The sequence below is a fragment of the Castanea sativa genome, chromosome 6, assembly GCF_040712315.1.
Source record: "Castanea sativa cultivar Marrone di Chiusa Pesio chromosome 6, ASM4071231v1".
NCBI classification, from domain to species: domain Eukaryota; kingdom Viridiplantae; phylum Streptophyta; class Magnoliopsida; order Fagales; family Fagaceae; genus Castanea; species Castanea sativa.
The window spans coordinates 49,922,402-49,947,377 of NC_134018.1; the positions used below are offsets into that span (position 1 = coordinate 49,922,402).

The following is a 24,976-nucleotide window of genomic DNA, read 5'->3' on the forward strand; positions in this document are numbered from 1 at the left end:
GGCTGGGAGACGGCTTCTTGTTTAGCTTAACTCGCATCACAAATAACGGAAGAATATTATACATGAGAATGAGAACGAGTGGAAACAAACGAGAAGATTCCGGCTAGGATGAGCCGTACAATGTTTTTGATTCATCATCACTGGCTCATTTCAAAGTATCAATGCCACAACAGAGGGATGATAATCAGGCACCTGAGCAGGACCTGAGCGAAGAAGAAATTCCAGAAGAGAGGTGTTCATCTCGTTAAATGATGCAACATAAAGGGCTTGTCATTACTCATTTTCTATGGAAGCCTTATTTAATCAAAGTAGGGTCCAGTAAAACCTCGGATATAAACTTGATTTATGTCGGAACAACTAAAAATTTGCCTCACAAATTAAGATGGTAATGACCGGTAAAACATCACATATTAACTAAATTTATGTCAAAACAACTAAAAATTTGTCTCATATAAAAAACGGGAAAAATGCCCAAAGGCTTGAACCAAGCCAGGGCTTATCACAACCACAATACATAACACAGTTCAGTCGTTCTAAAAGCAAAACTTCCAAGAGGTCTAATCGTTGAGTATTCAGTTACAAATTCTTCAAAGCAGACTCATGTTTCTGAGGAGTCAGTCTTGCCAACAAAGCCTTGTTATGACAGTGATCTGAGTCGACGAAGTAAAAGTTCCCGTTGGCCTTAAATGTGACAAAAGGCCTATTGGTCTCTGGATGCCGAATATCAGCAAACTTAATAGTCTTAGGAATAGATGTGGCCAGCCAAGACAACATCTCCACATCAAAGCTATCTGAACCCGGCTGCCACCTGAGCTTGTGAACATAAGGACTTACAAACCAGTGGAGGGCACCAGTGGTGGTAGCACTGAGAAATATAACAGATGCCGCTACTGCACCCTTGAGAACTACATTCATATCAGGAGATGTCATGAAGGTTATGACTGGGCCCAGTGATACGGACAGGCAGCAGGTTGAAAGAGAAAGAAGCTTTACTTTCTTAATGGTGGAAGAGATTGGGCCATGATAAGCAATTGCAGTGTCTTTTTCATCTTCCTTACCTTCTCCCCCTCTTCGTGGTCCGATACTAATCTTGTTGTCATCTTCTTTGTTAATGGCTTGAGATGCCCATCTTTTCTGGGCAGCGGCAGCCTGAATGGTAGAGGCAAAGTTGTGTTTGGCACTTGGGCAAAGTGGCCATGTTCCAGACCTACGGGGATAATAACCTGAAGTGGGACAGAAAAGTTATTACTGATAATGATAATAACAAAAACAGATGCCAATAGCATGCACTTCTGAACACCCAGCAATTAAAGCAGAAACCAGGACAGAAGGGTAATAGAAGGTCAGTTCAGAATCAGGGGTAGGTGCAGAAGGGTAATAGAAGTCCCCCCCCCCCCCCCTTTCTTTTTCTTTTTCTTTTTCTCCTACTCCAAATTTACAATTGAATGAGTTGGTGCACTGACAAGCACCTGTAACCTGTTTCGTCTATCCCCCCCTCCTCACCCCCTCAAAAAATACCCTTTTTGTGTGTGTGTGTGTAGGGCATGCACGCATGTCCATAACTTTGCAGGGTTATAGAGAAAATATTGGGTATTTTTTTTTTTTGTTAATTGGTAATTTACATATATATATATATATATATATATATATATATATAGAAAGAGAGAGAGAGAGAGAGCCTGTAACCTGTTTCATCTATCCCCCCTCCCCGCCTCCTGGAAAAATAAACACTCTTTTTTTGTGTGTATGTATATGTGTAGGGTATGCACACATCACTGCACGTGTCCATAACTTTGCACAGAGTTATAGAGAATATATTGGGCATTTTATTTTCGTTAATTGGTAATTTACGTATGCACTGCACGCAGTGTGACTTGAATTGACAACCTGCCTCATACATTGCTCTTATAAGGGAAGAAGGTGCCATTTGAGTTAGAGCTCATTAACATATATAGAAAGTACATTGCTAAGAGCACAAGATCACATTCCACTCTTCGACTGTGCAAATTACATGTGTTGGGGTCCCAATGGCATAGGAGCTTGCTTCAGGAACAATGACGAATTAACAATCATAGTATGTGTCAAGCAAGAGTTAGGGGAGATGAGCTGATAACATTGTGTAGATTTAGGTGAGGCCTAAACGAAGGTCTCAAGAAAGAGTTAGTTCTCCGTGAAGTCACCACCTTTGTTTAGATTCTTTAGAACTACCAAATGGTCATCAAGTTACAGCTTATTGAGCAACCTGACACCTCTTAAGTAACCATCAGTCATTGAGTAGTAAACAACCAGTGGTTCCACCTCAGTCCATGTCCAACCCCCAAAATGTGCCAGTATATATGAAAAGGGAAAAAGGACAGTTAATGCACCCCTCACTCTGAACTCTCAAGTCAAATGTTTTAAATATGAGGGCTTTGGTCATGTTGCTGCCAAGTTCCCCAATGAGGGCTTCCGTCATTTATGGACAAGTAAGAGAGTTATGTGGAAGATCTAAAAGAGTCAATCTATGAGCCTAACATTGATAAAATCAAGAACATAGATGAAGAGTGTGAGGGATACATTAACCTAGGTTGCATTCAAACCATACCACCGCAAGTTGAACTCCCTGAGAATAAACTTGATACACCTAAGGTGAGAGAGGTTGAGTTTAGGTTAGTACAAACTAAAGAGGCTATTGAGAAAAATGGCCCAAGGGTTTTTAGTCTAAAAGAGCTTAAGAGGGCAATGAGTGAAGATTTCATTTCCTCTGCTACCTAACGTGCCTATGACAGTCTCATCACTAAATTTATAGACATAGTTCCTTTTTTTTTTTTTTTTTTTTTGACAGGTCTAAATTTATAGACATAATGCCATTTGAATTCAAACCTAGGACAACTTTAGATCCTCTCCACTTTCACCACACTTTAAAGTACATGGGTCAATTAGAAACATATAACCATCATAAATTGCATCAAGTTCATGAGATCAGTAAACGATCTCAAGCAATTGATAGACCATATAAAATTCATGCTAATTCACGTTATATGGAATTTCTACTGTAGTGTTGCAACACTCAAAAGTGCTGAAATGGGTTGGACCAAATACATATATTAATGATTCTCTCTTTGATTATAAAAGCAGTTCCACTTATAAAGGTCCAACAGTTATCCCATATGATACTTTCCATGAGTTTCCCCGTGGTCCCATTTCAAACCATATGACTCATACAACACCACCAAACCTTTTGCCAACACGTAAAGAACATATCGATGCTACTTCGGATAAGCAATTTGTTTCTACTAGGGGTGAAAGAGTTTAGCGCCATCTAATTCAATGGAAGGGACAACCGAATTCAGATTAAACCTAAATTACCAAAGAAGAGCTGACAACACCTAGACCCTAATCTACTACAATACCATCAATCCAAAGCTATTCCTGGCAACAACCTAGGTGCTGATTCCTTGTTTTTCCTGACTGGTGCTTATTCCTAAGGACTATCCTTTATTTTATGTTCAATTGTTTTCCCCAAATTTTCCATTGAATCTTGTCATGCATCACAGTGTAATGATGTAATTTTTTTTCCCGACGGCAGAGGGAGGATTTGAACCCTAAACGTCTCATTTGGAAACGCCAAGAATGACCCAGTTGAACTACAAGGCTCTTGGCCACAACATAATGATGTATACTAGCAGCAATTGTACATCCTCTTGTTGAATTAGGATCTCAATCTGGAATGTACTGAGTAGTGAGTACATGTGAATTATTTGGGTTGGCCAATCAACTTTCAGAGCAATTAGGTTTAGTAAATTCATAACCTAATATCTCAGCCTCAACCATTCCCAAATGAAAAAAATCTAGTGACCCATTTCCTTAAACTACAACATCATTTACATAAACTAACTTTCAGCCAATAAGGCTTTTGGCTAAATGATAATAATTACAATATCAATTCAAACTCTACCATTAACGTTGGTGTCTCAGACATTCAAGCTATAATCTTTCAACTACATAAATAAGCAAACCGATAAAACTTGCAAGATTGAAAGCGTTTCAAAAGAAAACGCAATCTGAAAATATGTGTTTAGTAGATGGTTAATGAAATGAGAACCAGTTTACGATTTTGAAAAAAAAAAATTAGAAAGAGGAAATGGGAGGAGAAGAAGAAGGAACCTGAAGCGAAGGTTCTGGAAGACGATGATAGCTGCTTGGATTGCGATCGGAGCAAGTGAAAGAGAGCTGCTCTGGCCATTGCTATGGAGTTAAAAAGAGTTTTTTTTTTTTTTCAGTTTTTGTGTGTTGCTCTAATTCAGAGCCAAACCCCCAAAGGTAGTAGTGGAAATGAAAAAACAGAGAGGGGTTTTGCTTTGCTTTGAAAACTTTTGATGATTTGTAGTCTAAGGGATTAATAGTACTTTCGCTATAACAAAAATGGGCATTTGGTCTAGTGGTATGATTCTCGCTTAGGGTGCGAGAGGTCCCGAGTTCAATTCTCGGAATGCCCCAAATTCTTTGGTCTTTTTTTATATAGCTGGAGAATCCATGGGCCTATTGGGCTACCCTCTCTTCTTAGAGTGGACTATGGGCCCATTATTGGGCTCACCTTAAAATTGTCTAATTGCCCATTATTGTTTTGCGTTGCAAGTTGCAACACATCAATTTGTAATTCTAACCCTTTTCAGAAGATGCTATGGATGGGAAGGATTTGGGCATTACCGGGTGTAATTCATCTCATTTCTCTCACAATTTTTTTTTTTTTTTACTTTTTACTTTTTATAAAGTTTTTTTTCTAACTTTTTTTAATCAATAGTTCAAATTGAAAGTTGTTGTTTGCAACTATCAATCTCAGTCATTAAAAGTAATTGCATCAGACACACTGATCTCAATCTGAATGGAAAAGGAAAAGAATGATTGAAACATTTCATGGGCATGTTTGATTAGCCAAATCATTGGGTAACAGTTAGGTATACAATCCAATTAATTAAAATACTTTATCATATTATACTAGCTTTATCTAGAACTAAAAGACTTGGTTGAATTGAATGCACTTTCCTGCCTTGTTCCTTTCCTCCTTTCCTTTCTCTTCTTCTAGTAACTCATGCTTCTTCTCCTTCTAATCAATTTTTCTCCCACTTTTGGTTTTACCCACTTTCTCCAAAGTCTAACCACCCCTTTTCCACTCCAAAATAAATAAATAAATTATATTTCCTCTTCTAGAAGCCCTTAACCCCAACTTTACACACACTCACTCTCTCTCATATCTAGAAGTCTAAAAAAATCACTATATATATAAATTGGTCTTGGTCCACTATCATCAAACACCAACAACAACTTCTCCTTCACAAAAAAGAAAAACACTCTCATAATCTTTAACCATGGAGGACAAAACATATCTCCAAACCTTCGAAGATTTTGAGGAAGACGCGCTTTCACTCTGTGACCTTTCCATTCACGATGAACATGCAGAACTCGAAGAACCCAACTCTTTTTCTTCCTGTACAGACTCTCCTTCACGCCCAGACTTGTTCGAGTTCTCCACCGCCAACCCAACAGTCAAAAACGACACCGTAATCTTCTGCGGCAGAGTCATACACCAGAAACACCAAGAAGAACAAGAAGAGTGTCCCAGAAGAAGAGCTCTATGGGGATCAGAGTCTTTCAACAAGTCCCAGAAATTCCACTCCGCTAGGTTCACCGGCAACAACCGGTCGAGCTCGCTACGTGTACCGGCAACCGGGAGTTTCCGGTACCAGAAGTGCGAGTCAAAGAAGCACAAGGTGATAATTGGGCTGGCCAAGATTCAGCCCCAGATGGAGCTGAGTGAGATAAGGAAGAGACAGGCTCGGCGGGGCCCAGTACCGATGATTCCGGTTGTTGTTGACGGAAGGGAACCGGTGATTGCCGGTAATGACGGTGGTAAGAGGAGCGGAGGGACTCGGCCTGCGAAGAGTCATTGGACGTTGCTGAGGTGTAGGGCCCACTTCGCTAGCGTGTTGGCTCGAGCCACCTCTGCTTGCTTTCCACTTTTGTGACCATTTCCACTCATTGCAAATTTACTTATTTTTTAATTTTGTTTGATTTTTTTTGGTATTGTTAAATGCTACTTGTTCATAGTACATTTTTTTTATTTTAGCTCATTGTTTTGTTTACTATTATATTTATTTATATTATATTATTTTCTTTGTTGAATGTTGAACGGAATGATTGCAAATGCAAGCCCACAAAAAAGTGTGTGGATAACATTTTTATTTAAAGTTTAAATAAATATAAATTATAATATATCGACAATCTTTTCTACCGTAATATCAATGGTGCAAAACCATTTTTTTCCAAAAGTGAATAGTTTTAAAGTTTAATTAATATTTTTTAGAGTTTCATACGGAGCCGTTTAAGAATACAATCTTCTCCCTTTAGTGCAACGGCATTCGCATCTAGAAATGTTGCTTTTATTTAGCATTTGTCCCTCAAAAATCTCTCACCTCCGGAATTGTAAAAGCAAATAACGGTTAAAAAATATTTCAATATTGCATAATGGCACTGTAGTTATTGTATTTATTTTTTAATTTGTTTTATTCTTTCTCTCTTCTATGTCAGATGAATTGCTCTCAACTATTGTGATATATTATTTTATTTTGTAGAAATATTATTTTAATGTGTTGTATTGTAAAATAAAAGTTAGGATAATGAGAATATTGTAAAATGATATGATATAATTGATAAAATAACTTTGTGAGATAGTAAAATATAATAGGATATAATTTTCGGATGCAAATGCTCTAACTATCTCAGAAGTCACTAAACCACAAATTCCATTGGCATATATATAATGATGTTGGTTTAATTCTTTTGATATATTTGGATATGGCTAAGAGAATTACTTTCATTCCTTTGTCCCCCATTTAATTTTGTATACATTTGATTTATGTCCTTTGTTGGAATACTAGTTATTATTTCGTATAGCTTATGAAAGTATTCACTACAAAAGGGATACGTTAATTATGACGTATATGAGATATTACCTCAAAAACTAACATGCACCAAAACCAACCAATGGTAGTCGCATTTTGTATATGATAGTGCATTTTGGACATAGCTTTTCATTGAAAGCTTATTTGCTTATTTGTTGAAAATTAGTTAAAGAGAGATGTACTTAGGTCCAGACTTTAAAAGTGTGTACATAAGTAAATCAGACGGATAGTTAAAAAGAGCTAGACAATATATTAGTAAAAAAATAAAAAAAGAAGAAGAAGAAGAAAGAAGAAAATAAAAAAAGAAACCATGTACAAAATGGTCAAAGTTTATATCAAATTTTAGATTAGGTCTATATCTATAAATATATTTTCTATAAGTAAATTTGTCAATTGAAGTATGAAATTGTTTCGATATAAGTCTTTTGTCCATCTTGCTAATTTATTTCTATTATTCTTGACTACAAAGATGGCAATAGATGCAAGATAGGGTTAGATCATGGGTGTCCCATCTCTACCCATCTCCTATTTGAAACGAAAAAAACCTATGCAGGACGAGTTAGGCATGACACGTGTTTTTGCCATCCCTACCCATGATAGTAAGTGCATATAAAAGTAGAAAACTATTTTTTAAACTCTACTTTTTTTCCTAGGATAAGTTCATAAATTATTTTAACAAGCAATTGAACATAAAAGAGTAAAGACTAAACAAACAAAGTTTTTCTTATAACGAGAAAGTGAATCAAAATTGATTACTCACATATTTCATCAAAAAAATTCATGCTCTATCACTGCCCAAAATAATGCAAAAAAAAAAATGGTATAAATTCTTTGCTTTTTGTGTAATATTCCAAAAAGAAAAAAAAGAAAGAAAGAAGGTAAAGTAGTAGTAAGGAGGAATAAAACGACAACGTTTCACAAATCAATAGATACTCACCATGAAAAATCCAGACGCCGCCTGTGTCGCTTCAATTAATAAAACTCCATTAGTACTTTTCGGCAGCAGCACAATCAATCTCTAACACACTCACTCACTCACTCCCCAAAACCCAAGCGTCGCTACCGTCTCGTCTTCTTCTCCGCCGCAACAACACTTCGTCTCCTTCTCGCCGCTAAAAATCTCTCCCTGTATGTATATTTTCAACACGTAGTATTTCACTGTATAATACACATAAATATCTATGTATGTATACGTGTATGTGATACAAGCTTGCAAAACATGCGTGCACGTATCAATGTGTATATATCTAAGCTCCAATCTGATTTGATTTACAGCAAGAATGTTCTAATTGATTTATAGAGTTTTTTGATTTACTATGTAGTTGCTTGTAGCCGTAAATGTGTGAAAAATTCTGTTTGGTTGGTTGAGGAAAGAAATAATTAATTTTTTAGAGCTTAAATTTAAGGTAGATGGACATGGTGGTTGTGCTCTAGGCTTGGACAATGATAATGTGTGTAATTGTATCAGATGGATCAAATAGATGCTCCAATTTCAGATGTTGGTGTAGGAATTGTTGCTAATGCTCCTGTTCCGGAAATTGAGGGTTACAAGTACCGCGTTGATGATATTTTCGGGAAGGTTGATAAGGTAAGAACATGTGTAACAAGCCAGTAACTAGTTGTCTTTATATTTGTCTGTGTTTGTGTTTTTAAGTGACTGAAGTATATCATATATGTTTCATAGTGTATAAGTTATTTTTAAGATGGGTAATGTGGCATACTGTGGTTTTGGGAGCTGGTCGATATGTAATCAGTATATCACGTGCCTCTGTTTCGTTCAGAAACAAGATTTCTTATTTTTCTTCCCCGTGTTTTGGTAATGCAATCGACATATTGAACAGAAAATAGAGGGTCAATGTTGTTATGGCTCAGCAGATGGATGCCTTAGAACACTGATGAATTTATTAAAATGAATGCTAAACCTCTTGTTTTGCGATTGGCTACTGATTTTAGTTACTAAATGGCTGTTCAAAATTATAATTTGTTTAAGTTTTTCCAACCTTGTTTTGGCCCTTTTATGTGGGAATAGAGTTTGAGGGAAGGACATAATGAGTAGGCTGCACTAGACTGGCATTTGGAGGTGAAGAATTAGTATTTGTTTTTCCTCTTCTTTATTTTCTTCTTGGTGGTCTCCCATGTATTTTATTTGCACCTCTAGTGGGTTTTAATAAAAGTGTTAACCTATCAAGAAAGAATAGAAAGTTGTCATCGCTCATCATTCCTTGTTTGACTAAATACTAAGTTTGATTTTTTTTTGGGGGGGTTTTTTTTATTTTTTATTTTTTTGTGCGGTTGGTCAATTTAATTCTGTATATTATGTTGTACACAACTTATCTTTATTCAGGTTCGGGGGCTTGCTTGCTCATGTATTTCCCATTAATAAGATTATTGTATGTTATAGAACTTTCTATAATAAAGTTTTACCAGGTAAGTGGAAAAATGATAATGTAGCTGCAGATGTGCTCATACAAAATAATAAAACTGTAGATATGGGATCAATGTAGTATATATCATGGGCCTTTTTCACGTTTATAAAATACTGCTATAATTTTGTCTATTGAGTTTACCTTAAAATGATACCTTGATAATACTAAATACGGCAGTTGTTCTTATATAATCTTGTTGGGTCACTTTAAAGCCATTAATGTCTCGATGTTTATAAGTTGATTATTAGTATTGCATTTTTCCTTGTAGCTTGAGCAGAGAGTGAATGAGATAGAACAATTCTATTCGAGTAATAGTAAAAAGCAACTTAGCACATCCAAAGCTAGCTCAATAGTGAAGGATAAAGATAAGGAGAAACATATTCCAAGTATTAAAAGGCAGCAGCAAGATGCGTCGCGTCGGGAAGCAGCTGCTGCGAAGAGAATGCAAGAACTCATGCGCCAATTTGGCACAATATTGCGTCAGGTAAAGAGTTCATACCCATTCTATCTTATGTTTTTGCTTAGACATTTTTATGTGTTGTCTTTGTGTATGTGTGTAAGTTTATTTATCTTTCCATTTTGGGATCTCAAGGGGATTGAGTTTTTTTTTTTCCTCTTTTAACTTGGTTTTATATATTTTTCGACACTTGTACACTATCATAATTATTTGCCTCCTAACTAATTTAATACATATACATACATACATACATACATACATACATATATATATATATATATATTGCCTACTTTATGAAGTTTCTCCTTTATATATTGCATGTCATCTCACAAAAGAAAATGCTAAACAAAAGGCCCTTTATTCTCCAGAAATTTATAGTTCTAATTGTTAGATTGTAATTAAATAGTTGTTTGGTATGTTAGGAGTATTTGATATTATATATCCTTTGGTTCAAAGTTCATGGTAATTACCAATTCTCCATTTTTTTCCCCTTTGTAAAGCAGATTCTTCCAAATGTTTTAGTTGTTAGGAAATGGTGAATTTATCATTTAATCAATATTCTGACACTCCCCATCATGTATGGGTCCCAACTCTCCCTTAAGAAGTAGAGCCAAAACGTGGGATTTTTAAATTTTACTCTACCTCAATAAGTGGAGCCAACATGTGGGATTTTTAACTTTTTAAATGAGAGGTAGAGCAGGGACAGAGTTTGAACTCCGGACTACTTGCTTTGGTACCATGATAAATTATCTATTCTCTCAAAAGATTAAGCTATTAGAAAATGGAAAATCTAATCATTTAATTATGGTGGACCCTATGTTGGGACACCCTTCCAACATTGCATGTCTGGTCTTGGCTATAAATTGCACCTATGCCAAGGCACCATCAACTGGCTGTTGTAAAGTCAAAATCATAGTGCATGTCATTTTATTTTTTTCTGATGTGTATCTACCCTGGCTTTCAGATCATGCAACACAAGTGGGCATGGCCCTTTATGGAACCTGTAGATGTAGAAGGCCTAAAGTTACATGACTACTATGAGGTAAGGTTTGTTGTTTTCATTTTTATTGATATGTCAATCAGCATTATATTAATCATGCAATATTGCATTCCTAAAGAAACTGTTCACGATGAATAATTGTTCTACCAATGGATTTATTTTAATCAAGTTAAACGAAACTTTGTGTCTATAAGTGTAATTATGTGTATATCTACTTTTGATCTCTGGGCATAACAAGTAGTGCCATCTTGCATACATACTATATATATATATATATATATATATAAGATAGTTAAAATTATAATTGTTTGGAAGGGCATCCTGTATATTCTGGCTTTGTTATTGAATATTCCATTGGTTCACTTCATCACTTGTGGTAGTCTGTCCTTTGCCTTCCCAATTTTGGTCTTGGATTTCTTCTGTATATGCATTTGATTAATTTGTTTTAGATGATGAATACTAGGTTATTGACAAGCCCATGGATTTCAGTACTGTAAAAAATCAAATGGAAGCCAAGGATGGTACTGGATATAAGAATGTTCGGGAAATATGTGCTGATGTGAGGTTGATTTTCAAGAATGCAATGAAATATAATAATGACGACAGAAGTGATGTTCATGTTATGGCTAAAACTTTGCTGGAAAAATTTGAGGAGAAGTGGCTGCTACTTCTGCCTAAAGTTACTGAAGAGGTAACTTGCTTTGCCAACATGCATGGCTCTTTCTTGGACTAAAAGGGATTATAAAGAATCCTTGGTTTATTATTCTTGATGAGTTGTAATTTTAGGAGCAATGCACTTGCAGGAAAAAAGACGAGAGGACGAGGAAGCACAGGCACAGTTAGATATGCAGCTTGCTCAGGATGCAGCATATGCCAAAATGGCAAGAGATTTAAATAACGAGGTGTGTTAAAATTTTATGACCTTTTTATAAGAATATGTTTAAAAATATTTTTAAAAAAGGAGTTTTTTTAGATAATTTATAGACTTCTTCAGTTCTTCAAGCATCTTTCAACCATGTTTGGATGGCTTTCCAACAGTCTTATTCTAGTCTGATTAAATTCTCATCTTTTACTGGGAGTACTATAGGACCTTGTTTGAATGCACTATAATGAATTTTTTCAGCTGTATGAGCTTGATGTGCATTTGGAAGATCTCCGAGAAATGGTTGTTCAGAAGTGCAGGTTTGTTCCATAAGATCATTATCTAATTTCCTCAAATTATAGCTTTATATTTTTGCTTTTATTTGTAATTTTTTCCTTAAATTTCCCCATTTGGGACCAATAAAAGCCAGGTTAATTATAGATATGCATGTTGATTATGAATTTGTACATGTGCATCTGGATGTGGATGTGGATGTGTCTTATCCCTTTGAGTTAAAGTCTATGAGTGCTTTGCCTTAATTGAAGTATTCAACACAACTAGAAGTTATGTCATCAAAAAGAAGGTGATAGAATAAAATGTGATCATATTGTCGTATGTTTCATCTACTGGGCAATTGGCTATTTAGATTGATGTGTTGTAGATCAGATTGCTTGGTCTTTCTGGTCTAATATGATCTTGTACAATTTCAAAATGCAACTGTTATACTTTGACTATGGTTTTTATAGATACCAAATGCAACTGTTGTTCATTTAATGGGAGGGGATTGTACAAGTGAATCCTCCAATTGCCTCCAATTTTTAGTTGGATGTACCACGCGTGGGCTTTCATTTGATTATTAAATGCCACATGCCTTACATCATGGCTTTTTTAAATTAAAAAATTTTAATGCCACATGTCTTGCATCTAAAAAAAATTTGGAGGGAATTGCAGGCTTCAAGGGGAGGGGATCTTATCATTTTTCTATTTTGCTTGGATGAGGAACCCTTGTAATTAAACAGTAAACACACTTCTGAATTCATCCCTAAATCTGTAGTAGAGGATTTTGGGTTATAATTTATAAACAAATTGCAAAAAACACTTGTTCAAGGATCCATGCATGATGTTAGAGCACATGGTGTATTTGGAGGGAGCACAATTGGCAAACTTTTGAGGACTTAGACAGATCCGATGACCAGTTGCTTGCTCTTTTTATTGGTTCTTTTTATGATTGGTCTAGGGCTTGGGGACTCACATCTAGTGATTCTCTCCCTTTGTTCCTTAGCTCTCTCTTTCTTTGTTATTAGTTTTCTTCTCTGTTTTTTGCTTTTCTCTGTTTTTTATTTTTATTTTTATTTTTTATCTTTGATTTGCTTTGTGCCTTTTTTGCATAAAGTAATTTTTTGAATATACATCTTTCTTACTTATCAAAAAAAAATTGCAAAAAACACTAGTTCTAGGATACATGGCATATAGATAGAGTGCGTGGTTAAAACTCCTTAAAATTTCTAAACCATGGGGCAGATTTATAGATTCAATATTGTTGTGATTTATTCTGGTGATTACTTTGTGAATAGCACGAGGAACTATAGTTTTGTTGGATATTTAATGTATACAGTTGGGTACATTGGGGGGGGGGGACTTTGCTAGCAAATAAGCATCATAAAAGTGTAATCTATGCATATTGTGTCATCAAAATTATTAGAAATTTTCAGATTTGGAGGCCTTGTGGTGGATTTAAGTTTGGTAGTGTCTTATGTATTTGGGAAGAAAATCGGCAAAGTTTGTGATTTGAGAATAGTTATCTTTGGAGCTAGAGAAATGAATTACGAACAAATATGTGAACATAATTTTTATTTAAACTGAGGCTGAATTGTCATGTTGCATATTAATGCATATCAAGCAGGCACACTCGGTGTATTTGACTTGTGGAACATGTATCCAATGCACTAGGCAAAAAAATTATAAATTGGTTCTTATCAACCTTTTGTCAGCATTACTCTTGGAATTAGCTAGAAAGAAAAAGGAGTACTCTACTTAACTATTACAAATTCAGTTTTCCAATGTGGTTTTTCTGCCTTTGATAACCTGATCAAATTACTAGTATGGATGCCTTGTTACTTTTGTGTTACTGCACAAGCAATTGTTAAGAACATTATTTCCAGAAAAATTTCAACCGAGGAGAAGAGAAATCTTGGGGCAGCACTCACCAAATTGTCTCCTGAAGATCTAACCAAGGCATTGGATATTGTTGCTCAAAATAATCCAAGCTTCCAAGCAACTGCTGAAGAGGTGGACCTTGACATTGATGCTCAGGTTATCATATACATTTCTTTATAAGTACTTTACAGTATTTTCGTCTTCTAGATTCTCAAAAGATTGCTTGGTAATAGAATGAGTCATTTTTGTTTCTTATCCATCCAGAGTGAATCTACCTTATGGAGGTTGAAGTTCTTTGTGAAGGATTCTCTGGAAGTTCAAAACAAGAGTTCGCTAAACACAGGTGGCCTGAGCAACAACAACAATAATGACAATAACAATAACAACAACAATAACAATAACAAGCGGAAAAGGGAGATATGTGATGCTATTGCCAAAACTGCCAAGAAAAAGAGTAAAAAGCCCTAATAATGTCTTTCTGTGGGATGGTGCAGCTAGGCTGTTTATTTGCCGACATTTCTTGTTATCTGTTACTGACATTTCTCAATAGTCTGAAGATGGGTCGGATGTCTTCTAATAAGGAAAAGGCAAAAGCATCGCCAATGATATTTTGTAGATGCTTGCAACTGATTCATTTTCGGGTGCTGGTTATTTCCTAGAAATTTAATGGTCTGATTTAGAAGTCCGCGGGGGTGGGTGGGGTATGATTCTACTTCTGATGATGCCCTGCCAATGTAAGATATACAATGATCCGTATCAACAATGTCTATTGTTTCAAATTTCGGCCAGTTTAGTTCCTTGTTCTTGTTGTTGTGTATGAATTGCGGCAATTGCCCAAAAGCTCTATGCGACATAGGCTGAGTATTAACTTTAGGCTCTGTTGGGTATGTGCCGTCTTGTTTTATCACATTAATATCAAAGTGATGAGTTTATTTTCAGTTTTTTGAAAATGAATTGTTTTTAAAAAGTTGTATCTAGGAAGAAGTGAAGTTGGAAAAAAAATGTTGTACTTTACCAAATCAAAATATATATATGATATCACCTCGCTCACGTTTTGAGCTTTCGTAATCACAAACGCAACAAGATAAAGGCCCTCAAGTAATGTTTGGAACAAAGTGAGATAGAGGAAGAGGCAAAGAGAGGAGAGTAGGGAGAAAGGTGGTCGGAGTATACTAACATTTAGTACATTTTGATCACCTTCCTTTGTCCTGTCCTCTCCCTCCATCCAAAATAGGGTCAAGGCCTAGCTTAGGTACTGCTCAGATATGATAATATTGAATTAAGAATTAAGCATGTGTAAACTAGACTAAAATGTCATACTAATTTTTCACAACAAATCTCACAATTGCTGTAATGGTAGATTGTAAGTGATAGACATACTTCAGATGTGATAATATTGAATTAAGATCTAAGCATATGGAAACTAAAATAAAATGACATACATATTTACTGACTAAAGTGTTATACTCATTTACAAACTAGAATGTCATACTAATTTTTTACAATAAATCTCACAATAACTGAAATGGTCGACCGTAAGTGATAGACATACTTTACAGACATGTTACATTTTCTCCGCCTCTCAAAATCAACCAAAAAAAAAACGATATTTGCATCTCTACTGAAAAATAAAATGTGAAACTCGTGATTTCAATAAACTTATTTGATATAATATACTCTACAATTTCTCTCATCCTTGGTCGAAAAAAAAAAAAAGTCAATTTGTTCTAATTGGTTCGTTTATGGCCATATAAATATCTTGGGCTTTTAAGCCCACATTTATTCAAGCACCTTTTCTTGGACTCTCTCTCTTTCTCAGTTTCTATCTACAAAATTACAGCTAGTGTGAAGTGCTTGCTTGCTTCTTCAAAGATCAAAGTTCAAACTCAGAACCAAAGCCCAAACCTCTGAGAGAGAGAGAGGGACTAATAATATTATCATGGCAACGCCACCGGTGGCGGGTGGTCCGGCAATGAACCCGGAGGGTCCAACGGCGTTGGCTCCTACTCCGGGAACAGACATGACAGGGATATGCTTCAAGGACCAGTTATGGCTCAACACTTACCCTTTGGACCGAAACTTGGTGTTCGATTACTTTGCTCTCTCACCATTCTACGACTGGACTTGCAACAATGAGCAACTCCGCATGCGCTCCACTCATCCACTCGACCTCTCTCACCTCTCGTAAGTTACCAACTTTTCCTGTTTTTTCTTCTTCTTTTTTTACCTTTTATCCAATTTGTAATTGTGGGTATGTGCTTGATTTGATTGGATTTTTAGTTTTAGAAGCTTTTTTGAGTTATTTTGGCACATGGGTTTGCTTTGTTTTTTTTTTTTTTGAAGTTTTGAGTGTGTGCTGAATAGAGGGATTAAGAAATGTGATGAATTGGGATACTTTGATTGGATGGGTTTGTAGGTTTAGAAACTTGTTGGGATTTTGATTTTTGGGTCTGTGAGTTTATGTATGGTTTTTAAGTGGTGCTCATGTGGTTGTTGAATAAAAGGGGTGAATGAAATGGTTTAAATTTGAATTGTTTCCTTGTTCTTCTTAGGGTGTTTGATTAGGATTTTAGGATGGAATCATGGAATTGGGGAGAAGGGATGAAATGCAAGGGGCAATCTTTTTTTGGATTTTTAAGGAAATGAACCAATTTTTGAGAATATTTTTTTAAATTTGGTTAATTGACTTGGGTCTTTTTGTATATATATTTGGAAATAGGATAAATGAACTTTGAAAGTGATGGCAAAGGTGTGAACTGCTTTTGAACTCGATTGAGTAAGAAACATTTTGATCCATTTCATAGCTAATGGTTAACATGATTAGCCAAAAACTTCTGCGGTTTTTGAGTTATTTTTGAATGTGAGGTGATAGTAGTTCTTTGAACTTCTGGAGATCCAGTTTTAAAGGCAATGCTAAAGATTTGGTTCATGTGGTCAGCCCCAACTGTTTGAAGTATGGCACAGTTAAAGAGTGTTATTGTTTTTATTGTATAGAAAAATGACAGGCACAGAATACATGCTATATGAAGTTATGGAGCCCCATTTATTTGTTATCCGCAAGCAAAAGAGGGATAGTCCTGAAAAAGTTACGCCAATGCTGACTTACTATATTTTGGATGGTTCAATTTACCAAGCGCCGCAGCTTTGCAATGTTTTTGCTGCTCGAATTGTAAGTGCCTTTTATTTTACATCTCTTTTCTCACTATGATAATCTTGGAACTGTAGACAATGTTAGTATGTCAGCACTTAGTGGAATAAGATATACATCCATAACTTTTGGGATATGATGGAAATCTCAGTTTCCTAAGACCCAAAGATTTCAAATTCATACTTAGGGTATGCTCTGGACATATGGAAGCCGAAGTTAGTCTCTCTTCTGCCAACGAGCTATAGCTGAACTGGTGCTTCCTTCACCTATAATAAAGGATGGAGGGTGAGATCATGGGTTCAAGACTCACTGGGTGCGTAACCTACCAATTATAAAAAAAAAATTCACTATTCGTTTTTGTAGAATATGGAGTAGTAAATGTCATCGCAGATGCCAGATAGTGATACAGCAGAATATTGGATGTCTACATCCTGCTTATAATAATAGAAAGACTGCATTGAAATTATTCTTCATAGTTTTTTATTTTAATTTTAGAAAAATAACCATCATATGATATTGATTATGTACTCTGTTGCAGAGCCGGTCTCTTTATCATATATCCAAAGCTTTTACAATTGCTGCTTCAAAGTTGGAGAAGATTGGATACGGTAACTGCTTGCCACATACTTTGCTCCTTTTCATTATGCTCCCTGCCTCCAAAATGTACATTTCTCCTCGTTCGTTTTTGCCAAAATTATTGTCAATTATCGAAGCTCTAAGGACAGTACTGTAAAAGCTAATGTTTACCTCATTGACCTATTGTTTATCTATAGTGTCTTTTCAAAAAAGAAATTCATCTTGGGATGGTGTATGTGCTTTTGACTTTTTGTTAGTATAAGATCTTGGTTTTTGGAGGTGCATTTCTTAAAATGTTAAGAATCTTTTTTTTTTCTTTTTTTTTTTTGTGGGGGGTGGGGGTGGTGGGGTGTTGTTGGGAACATAGGCTTGATCAATGAAATTTAAATTACCTGATATCATTATTGAGAAAATATAGGGTTTTTTTTTTTTTCTAGGCACGGTATTTGAAATGGCACTAATGCATTTGTGGAATATATGAAGTTTCTAATCAGTTCATATCACCTTTCATATGGCACTAAAAGTCTTTAATTTTTATTGTATCTAATACCCCCTCAATCTTCCCAGTATGTTGGGGCACTGGGGAGAAGAAGAGTAAGACTGATTGAAAACATTTGAAGCAAAGAGTTCTCTAATCAACTCTGTATTTACTTACTTTTATGTAAAACTTAGGCTAGGGTGGGCCTGAATTTTGAGAACTGAACCTCTGATTGTGCAATTAATGTTATCTTTATAGATTACTTTGATAGTTTTAAGTATCACGTAATTATGATAATCATTACAGCTTCACCTTCATGTTTCATTATTGGGATTTGTTATAATGAAAATGAGAATCTTGGTTTTGTTATTGCAAGTTCCTTATGGATAGAGAGATTTATAGAAGAATAGTCACTAATGAACGAACTCAACAAAGCCTTTCAATTTAGGGCCATCATGTTTTTTAGTTATGGGTCGATTGGTCGTAACCCCTGCTGATTGCACATCTAACTTTAATATCTTGACGGTGTAATAATTGATTTTTACCTGTACTAAACGTGTGTCCAACATTCTCTTCTCTGTCTGATTGGTGCAATATCTGATGTGTACGTTGATTTATTTCTTATTTCACCTTTTATTGTCTTGTCTTCTAATATTCTTTTTAGATAAGTAATAAAATTTAATTGCATAGTGCAAAGAAAGGGGCTGAAAGTAAACAGCCTTGGTTTTAATTTTGGCAATCTTGGATCTAAAGCATGGGTGGCTGGCTTGGTTTTATTATGATATCAAAGATAACAGATATCCAATCCTGATAATCTATAAATGAGGTTTTTTTTTTCCAAAACTTCAAATGTTTGAAGGGTTTTATTTGAACTCCAGTGTACAACGGCGGCACACCCCTTTTTTTCTTTTTTAATGCATTTTTATTACATCAAAAAGAAGATGATGAAGTCTTTTGCCATCAATCTCTCTCTGTCTCTCTATGTGCACAGGCACATGTGCATTTATGCAATTACAATATGTTTTGATTGTGGTCTTTTCTCCTTTAAATTTGTGTCATTGTTATCTTGTTCTTATCGTGTTTATTTGTTGTCATTTCTAATGCAGTTGATGCTGATGAGAGTGCAGCTGTGGAATCAAAGGTTGCTAAAGAGACAATTGATTTTAAGGAAGTTAAGCGAGTAGATCATATTCTTGCATCCTTGCAACGAAAGGTAACTTCTTTATATCTCTAGAAAATTTCCCCCATGTTATTCATTGAATTGTTTCCCCCCCTTTTTGGGCCATTGCCATAGATGCAAATTGATTAAGATAGCTGAGGTACTTGTGACTATTTCATATCTATGCTTGAAATCAATTGATTGCTTGTCAAACATTTAGTAATAAGATCTTTGTTCCTCCTCTCTGTTCGGTCAGCTACCACCAGCTCCTCCGCCACCACCATTTCCGGAAGGCTATACTCCTCCTGCCAGTGCAGACACAGAGAAAGCACCCGAAGTGCAGCAATCTGGAGAAGTACAACCTCCTCCAGTTGATCCCATTATTGATCAAGGTCCGGCTAAAAGAATGAAAATTTGAAGAACATCCGTTTCCCCAACTTAAATGTCAACTAACACTAACAATATTTTCTTTGTATGTTTATTTATCTTTTAGACCTTAATGCTGAAAGTTTCCTCTATGATATTTAGTTTTTTACTTTCATAAAATGTGTAAATCATTCTAATCAGGTTTGTCCAATGTAGTCGTTTGACATGAACATGAATGTTAATTAACAGTTCTCCATTTGATGCTGGGTGTAAACATTTTACATACAGCTGGTCAAATAAGGTTGAAAAGGATAAGGATACATAACGTGTGCAATTTGCTTTTTCATCTTTTTTGTCCTTTTGATATGTTGGTGCTAATTTGCATCTAGCAGTTTTTTGAATATACTTTTTTCTTACCTATCCAAAAAATAAAAAAACATAACATGTGCAATTTGTTCTATCAGTTCCATGCGACTCCAAGCAAATGGTGGGTTCTTTTCTCTCTCTCCCTCCTCCTCCCCCCCCCCCCAAACCACAATTTGAGCTAAGAACATATTAAAATTAATTTTACTGTTTTAGGTGATGAGAAGGTTCTTTCTTTCTTTTCTTTTTATTGATAATGATGGTTCATATATGGACACTAGGGCCCCGTTTGGTTGGGATGAAAACAAAGAGGATGGAAAAGAAGGAGAGGAAAATAGGGTGGAAAATGGAATTTTTCCTTGTTTGGTTCAGGAGAGAAAATAAGAGGTAAAGAAAATGGTATAGAAAATTTTCCCTCTAGGCCCACAAAATTTTATCCTCCTAATTTGGGAGGAAAACTAAGGAGAAAAGATGATGTGGATAGTAAATTATACAAATACCCTCATTTTTACATACAGTACGTCTCCACGTTCTCCTATTTCTTTTTTTTTCTTTTTTTTTCTTTTGACTTTTCATTTATCTAGTAATGCTGGCTTTTTGTTTTTGTTTTTGTTTTTTGTTTTTCTTTTTTCTTTCTTTGGTTTTACATACAGTTGCTTGTTTTTTTTAGTGGGACTCTCTTTGATTGGTCGCGCGCGTGGGGACTCACGTCTAGTGACTCCCTCCCTTCTTTTCTTTGCTCCCTTTTCCTTTTCTAATTTTCTTGTTGTCTTTGTTTCTCTTTGTTTTCTTTTTCTTGTATCTCCTCGGTTGTTCTGTGTTTTTTCAGGCATAGAGTAACCCTTCGTATATATATCATTCTTACTTATCAAAAAAAAAGTATGTGATAGGTACTTCTTCTTTTCCTTTTTCTTTTTTTATTATTTTTTTAAGAAAACGCTTTTGGATGATTTCTTATGCTATTTTTTGAAATGTCAATTTTCATTTATACACAATTAAAAAAAAAGTATAATGTATTACTTTTTGTTTTATTTAATAGGGATATAATAGTAAATTTATACAAATTTTATTTCCAACCAAACCAAAAAGTTTTTCATCTCTCCACTTTTCCACATTCTCAACCAAATACAAATGAGGAAAATTAAAAACTTTTTTATCCTCTCACTTTTCCATTCTCTCTCTATTCTTTAACCTTTCACTTTTTCCATTAAAGTTAATGTATATACGTAAGGTATTCATGTCCTCTCCTCTCCCTCCATCCAAAATAGGGTCAAGGCAAGGCCTAGTTTAGGTATTGCTCAAATGTAATAATGTTGAATTAAGAACTAAGCATGTGGAAACTAGACTAAAATGTCATACACATTATAGAAAACTTTCACCCTTGCAAGGTTTGGGAGAGGTGACTAGTAGGTTTGGAGAGACTTTTTTCCAAATCAAACTCAAAGCATATGTAACATCCCAGTCCAATTGCATTACTAATTTTATGGGTTTATATACTTGATATTAACATGTAGGTCATGCTCGAAATTCTAAAGTACAGATTTGGGTCGTGACAGTGGTGGTATTAGAGCATAGATTATGATTCTATAAACTTTTAGATAGATGTAAGTGTTTCTAGAAGTCAGAAATGGTAGCTTCGGTAGATTAGTAAATGTATATCTCTTCGAAGACATTTGAATTTTTGTTATGTGAATTCTGTTGTGCTCTATGTTTGTATAACGGCACGCCTAATATACTGCACATACATGTTATGCTTATCATAATGTTCATAAATATGAATATGTTAAAAAAAAAAATGTTATCCTAGTATGTATTATGTCGTTTCTTAATAGGATGCAAGGTGCCAAAATAAGTAATGTGTGCCTCAAAGTGTTTGAGGAAATTGCCCAAAGGCAGCTAATCTCCATTCTCCAGCCGGAGTTAGTCAAGGTTCTACCCAAAAGGCTTTGCTAAAGCAAAGGCCTCCTTCTTTTAGCGGCACCATAGAACCATTAAAAGCAGAAAGTTGGGTTTTTAAAATGGAGAAGATCTTTAAATTTATTGGATGCACAAATTCTCAAAAAGTTAACTATGCTGCATACATGTTTGAAGGTCCAGCTGAAATATGGTGGAAGTCACAAGAGAATCTTCTATTAGAAGGAAGAGGTGATAATGCCCATATTAATTGGGCAGAATTTTTGAAGAAATTTTATGATCAATATTTTACAGAACGCTTTAGAGATAAACAAACTACAAATTTTGATGGACTTGTCCAAGGGAGTATGGGGGTTGCTCAATATGAAGCAAAGTTTACAAAGTTGTCTCGTTTTGCTCCCCATCTTGTTTCTATTGAAGCTTTAAGGGTTAAGAAGTTTCGCAATGGGCTGGAATTCAAAATCAGACAGCATTTGACTACTTCTCGAGTTGATGACTACAAGAGTCTAGTTGTACTTGCTAAAGCTGTAGAAGAAGACCTCTAAGAACGTACAAAAATCAAAGTTGCGTTGCAACAGACTAAAGGCAAGACAGTGAAGTTCAACCAGCCCTAGAAAGAAAAATCATCCTTTAACTCCTCCAAGAAGAATACCATTCAGTACCTACCAAGAGCTATAGAAAAATGCGCACAATGCGGAAGGCCTCATTCTGGGGAATGCCGTGCTGCCAACCATACATGTTTTCGTTGTGGGAAACCTGGTCATTTTATTAAGGATTGTCCAAATAATTCTAATAAAGGAAACTCCACAGCTAGAAGTGGACAAAAGAGGCCTATGGTTTAGGGAAGAGTTTTTTCCCTCACTGAACAAGATGCACAAGTGGTATCAAATACTCTCAATATTTGCTCTAAGGCTGCCCATGTTTTATTTGATTCCAGCTCTTCACACTCTTTCATATCTCCTGCTTTTGCTGATATATTATAAATGAGTCTTGAGTTGTTAGATTGTGAACTATGAGTGTCTACTTCTTCGGGTGTAATGTTATGTGCTCAATGGTGTATAAATATTGCTGGTAGGGATCTAGTTGCAGATTTAATATTGTCACATGTGCATGACTTTGATGCCATTTTGGGTATGGACTGGTTGTCAACTTACCATGCAATTGTTGAATGTTTTGAGAAACATGCAATCTTTCTTATACCTAGGCAATCTGAATTTTGTTTTGAGGGAAATATGAAGGTTAAATCGTTGAGTATAGTTTCTGCTCTTCAAGCTAGGAATATGCTAAGAAAGGGGTGTATTGGCTTTTTGGCATATATGATTAACTCTAGAGTTTTATTTTATATAGGTATGATTAACTCTAAAGCTACTAATGAGAAGTTAGAAGATATTCCTAATGTAAAGGAGTTTCCTAATGTTTTTCCAAAAGAATTACCTGGCCTACCTCTAGATAGAGAGATTGAATTATTTATTGAACTTTTGCCTGGTATTGGTCCTTTATCTAAGGCTCCTTATAGAATGGCTCCAGTTGAACTTAGAGAGTTAAACCTACAATTACAAGATATGCTTGATAAGGGTTTTGTTAGGCCAAGTGTTTCACTTTGGGGTGCACCGGTTCTTTATGTTAAAAAGAAGGATGGAAGTTTGAGGCTTTGTATTGATTACCGGGAATTGAATAAGGTAATAGTGAAGAACAAGTATCCCCTTCCCTGAATAGATGATTTATTCGATCAGTTTACAGGGAGCATCAGTTTTTTCAAAAATTGATTTGCATTCTGGCTATCATCAATTGAAGGTGAAGAAGGATGATATATTGAAAACTGCCTTTCGAACCAAATTTGGTCATTATGAATTTCTCGTGATGCCTTTTGGATTGACAAATGCCCCAGCTGCTTTTATGGATTTAATGAATAAAGTGTTTCAGCCTTACTTAGATCAGTTTGTTGTGATACTCATCGATGACATTTCAATATACTCTAAGAGTCAGGAAGATCATGAGAAGCATTTGTGGATTGCATTGCAAACTTTAAGTGATAAGCAACTTTATGCCAAACTAAAAAAGTGTGAATTTTGGCTAGCACAAATTTCTTTCTTAGGACATGTGATATCAAAGGCTGGAATTTCTGTTGATCCAAAGAAGATTGAAGCTATAGTGAATTGGGAAAGACCAAAGACTGTCTCGGAGATTCGTAGTTTCTTGGTTGGGCTTGGCTGGTTATTATCGGAGATTTTTAGAGGGTTTCTCCAAGATTTCAGGGCCTTTAACCAATTTAACTAAGAAAGCAGTGAAGTTTGAATGGTCTGATAAATGTGAGCACAATTTTAAGGAGTAAAAACAAAGATTAGTTACAGCTCCGGTACTTACTCTACCTTCAGGTTTAGGAAATTTTGTGATATACAGTGATGCTTCTAAGAAAGGTTTGGGATGTGTTCTCGTGCAACAAGGGAAGGTCATAGCTTATGCCTTTAGACAACTAAAGTCATATGAACAAAATTATCTTACTCATGATTTGGAATTAGCAGCAGTAGTTTTTGCTCTTAAAATTTGGAGACACCATTTGTATGGTGAATCTTGTAGGATATACACTGATCACAAGAGTCTCAAATATTTGTTTACACAAAAAGACTTGAATCTTAGGCAAAGAAGATGGCTGCAATTAATAAATGATTATGATTGCTCCATTGAATATCATCTTGGCAAAGCAAATGTGGCGGTAGATGCTTTGAGTAGAAAGTCTTCGGGACAATTAGCTTGCATGCTAACTAGTCAAAAAGAAATTTTGGCAAATTTACAAAGAATGGGGATTGAGTTTATAATCAAGGGTTCAAGTACATGTTTTTCCGCTCTAGTTGTGAAGCCTACCTTATTAGAGAAAATTAAGGCCTCTCAATTTAATGATCCAGAATTAGCTAAGATCAATGATAGAGCATCTAATGGCAACATACCTGGTTTTCTCATTAGTAAGGATGGTGTTTTAATGCATGGTTTTAGATTGTGTGTTCCAACAGTTAATGAATTAAAAAAACAGATCATGGAAGAAGCTCATTGTACTCCTTATACCATACATCTAGGCAGTACCAAAATGTATCATGACTTGAGAGGAAATTTCAAGTGGAGTGGTATAAAGAG

General features: G+C 35.4%; 4 protein-coding genes and 1 non-coding gene across 5 annotated transcripts; 4 read left to right on the plus strand and 1 right to left on the minus strand.

The window, feature by feature from the left end:
- Window positions 1–389: 389 nt before the first annotated feature.
- On the minus strand, window positions 390–4,319 carry LOC142638165 (uncharacterized). The gene is made up of 2 exons (XM_075812169.1): window positions 4,147–4,319; window positions 390–1,223 (listed from the first exon to the last, which is right to left on the minus strand). Exons 1-2 carry the CDS (start codon window positions 4,223–4,225, stop codon window positions 577–579), a joined length of 726 nt encoding a protein of 241 aa, XP_075668284.1. The 5' UTR covers window positions 4,226–4,319; the 3' UTR covers window positions 390–576.
- An 87-nt stretch (window positions 4,320–4,406) lies between these two features.
- Window positions 4,407–4,478, plus strand: TRNAP-AGG (transfer RNA proline (anticodon AGG)). Its single transcript has one exon. It is a non-coding gene; the product is annotated as a tRNA-Pro (tRNA).
- A 3,433-nt stretch (window positions 4,479–7,911) lies between these two features.
- On the plus strand, window positions 7,912–14,781 carry LOC142637968 (transcription factor GTE6). Its single transcript, XM_075811958.1, has 9 exons — window positions 7,912–8,069; window positions 8,410–8,529; window positions 9,636–9,851; window positions 10,789–10,866; window positions 11,288–11,515; window positions 11,628–11,726; window positions 11,948–12,006; window positions 13,849–13,999; window positions 14,108–14,781. The coding sequence occupies exons 2-9, from the start codon at window positions 8,410–8,412 to the stop codon at window positions 14,309–14,311; spliced, it is 1,155 nt and encodes a 384-aa protein (XP_075668073.1). The 5' UTR covers window positions 7,912–8,069; the 3' UTR covers window positions 14,312–14,781.
- Window positions 14,782–15,672: 891 nt separating this feature from the next.
- Window positions 15,673–19,890, plus strand: LOC142638247 (mediator of RNA polymerase II transcription subunit 6-like). Its single transcript, XM_075812269.1, has 5 exons — window positions 15,673–16,027; window positions 16,838–17,012; window positions 17,530–17,599; window positions 19,152–19,258; window positions 19,461–19,890. Exons 1-5 carry the CDS (start codon window positions 15,783–15,785, stop codon window positions 19,620–19,622), a joined length of 759 nt encoding a protein of 252 aa, XP_075668384.1. The 5' UTR covers window positions 15,673–15,782; the 3' UTR covers window positions 19,623–19,890.
- Window positions 19,891–21,951: 2,061 nt separating this feature from the next.
- On the plus strand, window positions 21,952–22,392 carry LOC142640125 (uncharacterized). Its single transcript, XM_075814220.1, has one exon. It carries the CDS (start codon window positions 21,952–21,954, stop codon window positions 22,390–22,392), a length of 441 nt encoding a protein of 146 aa, XP_075670335.1.
- Window positions 22,393–24,976: the final 2,584 nt, after the last annotated feature.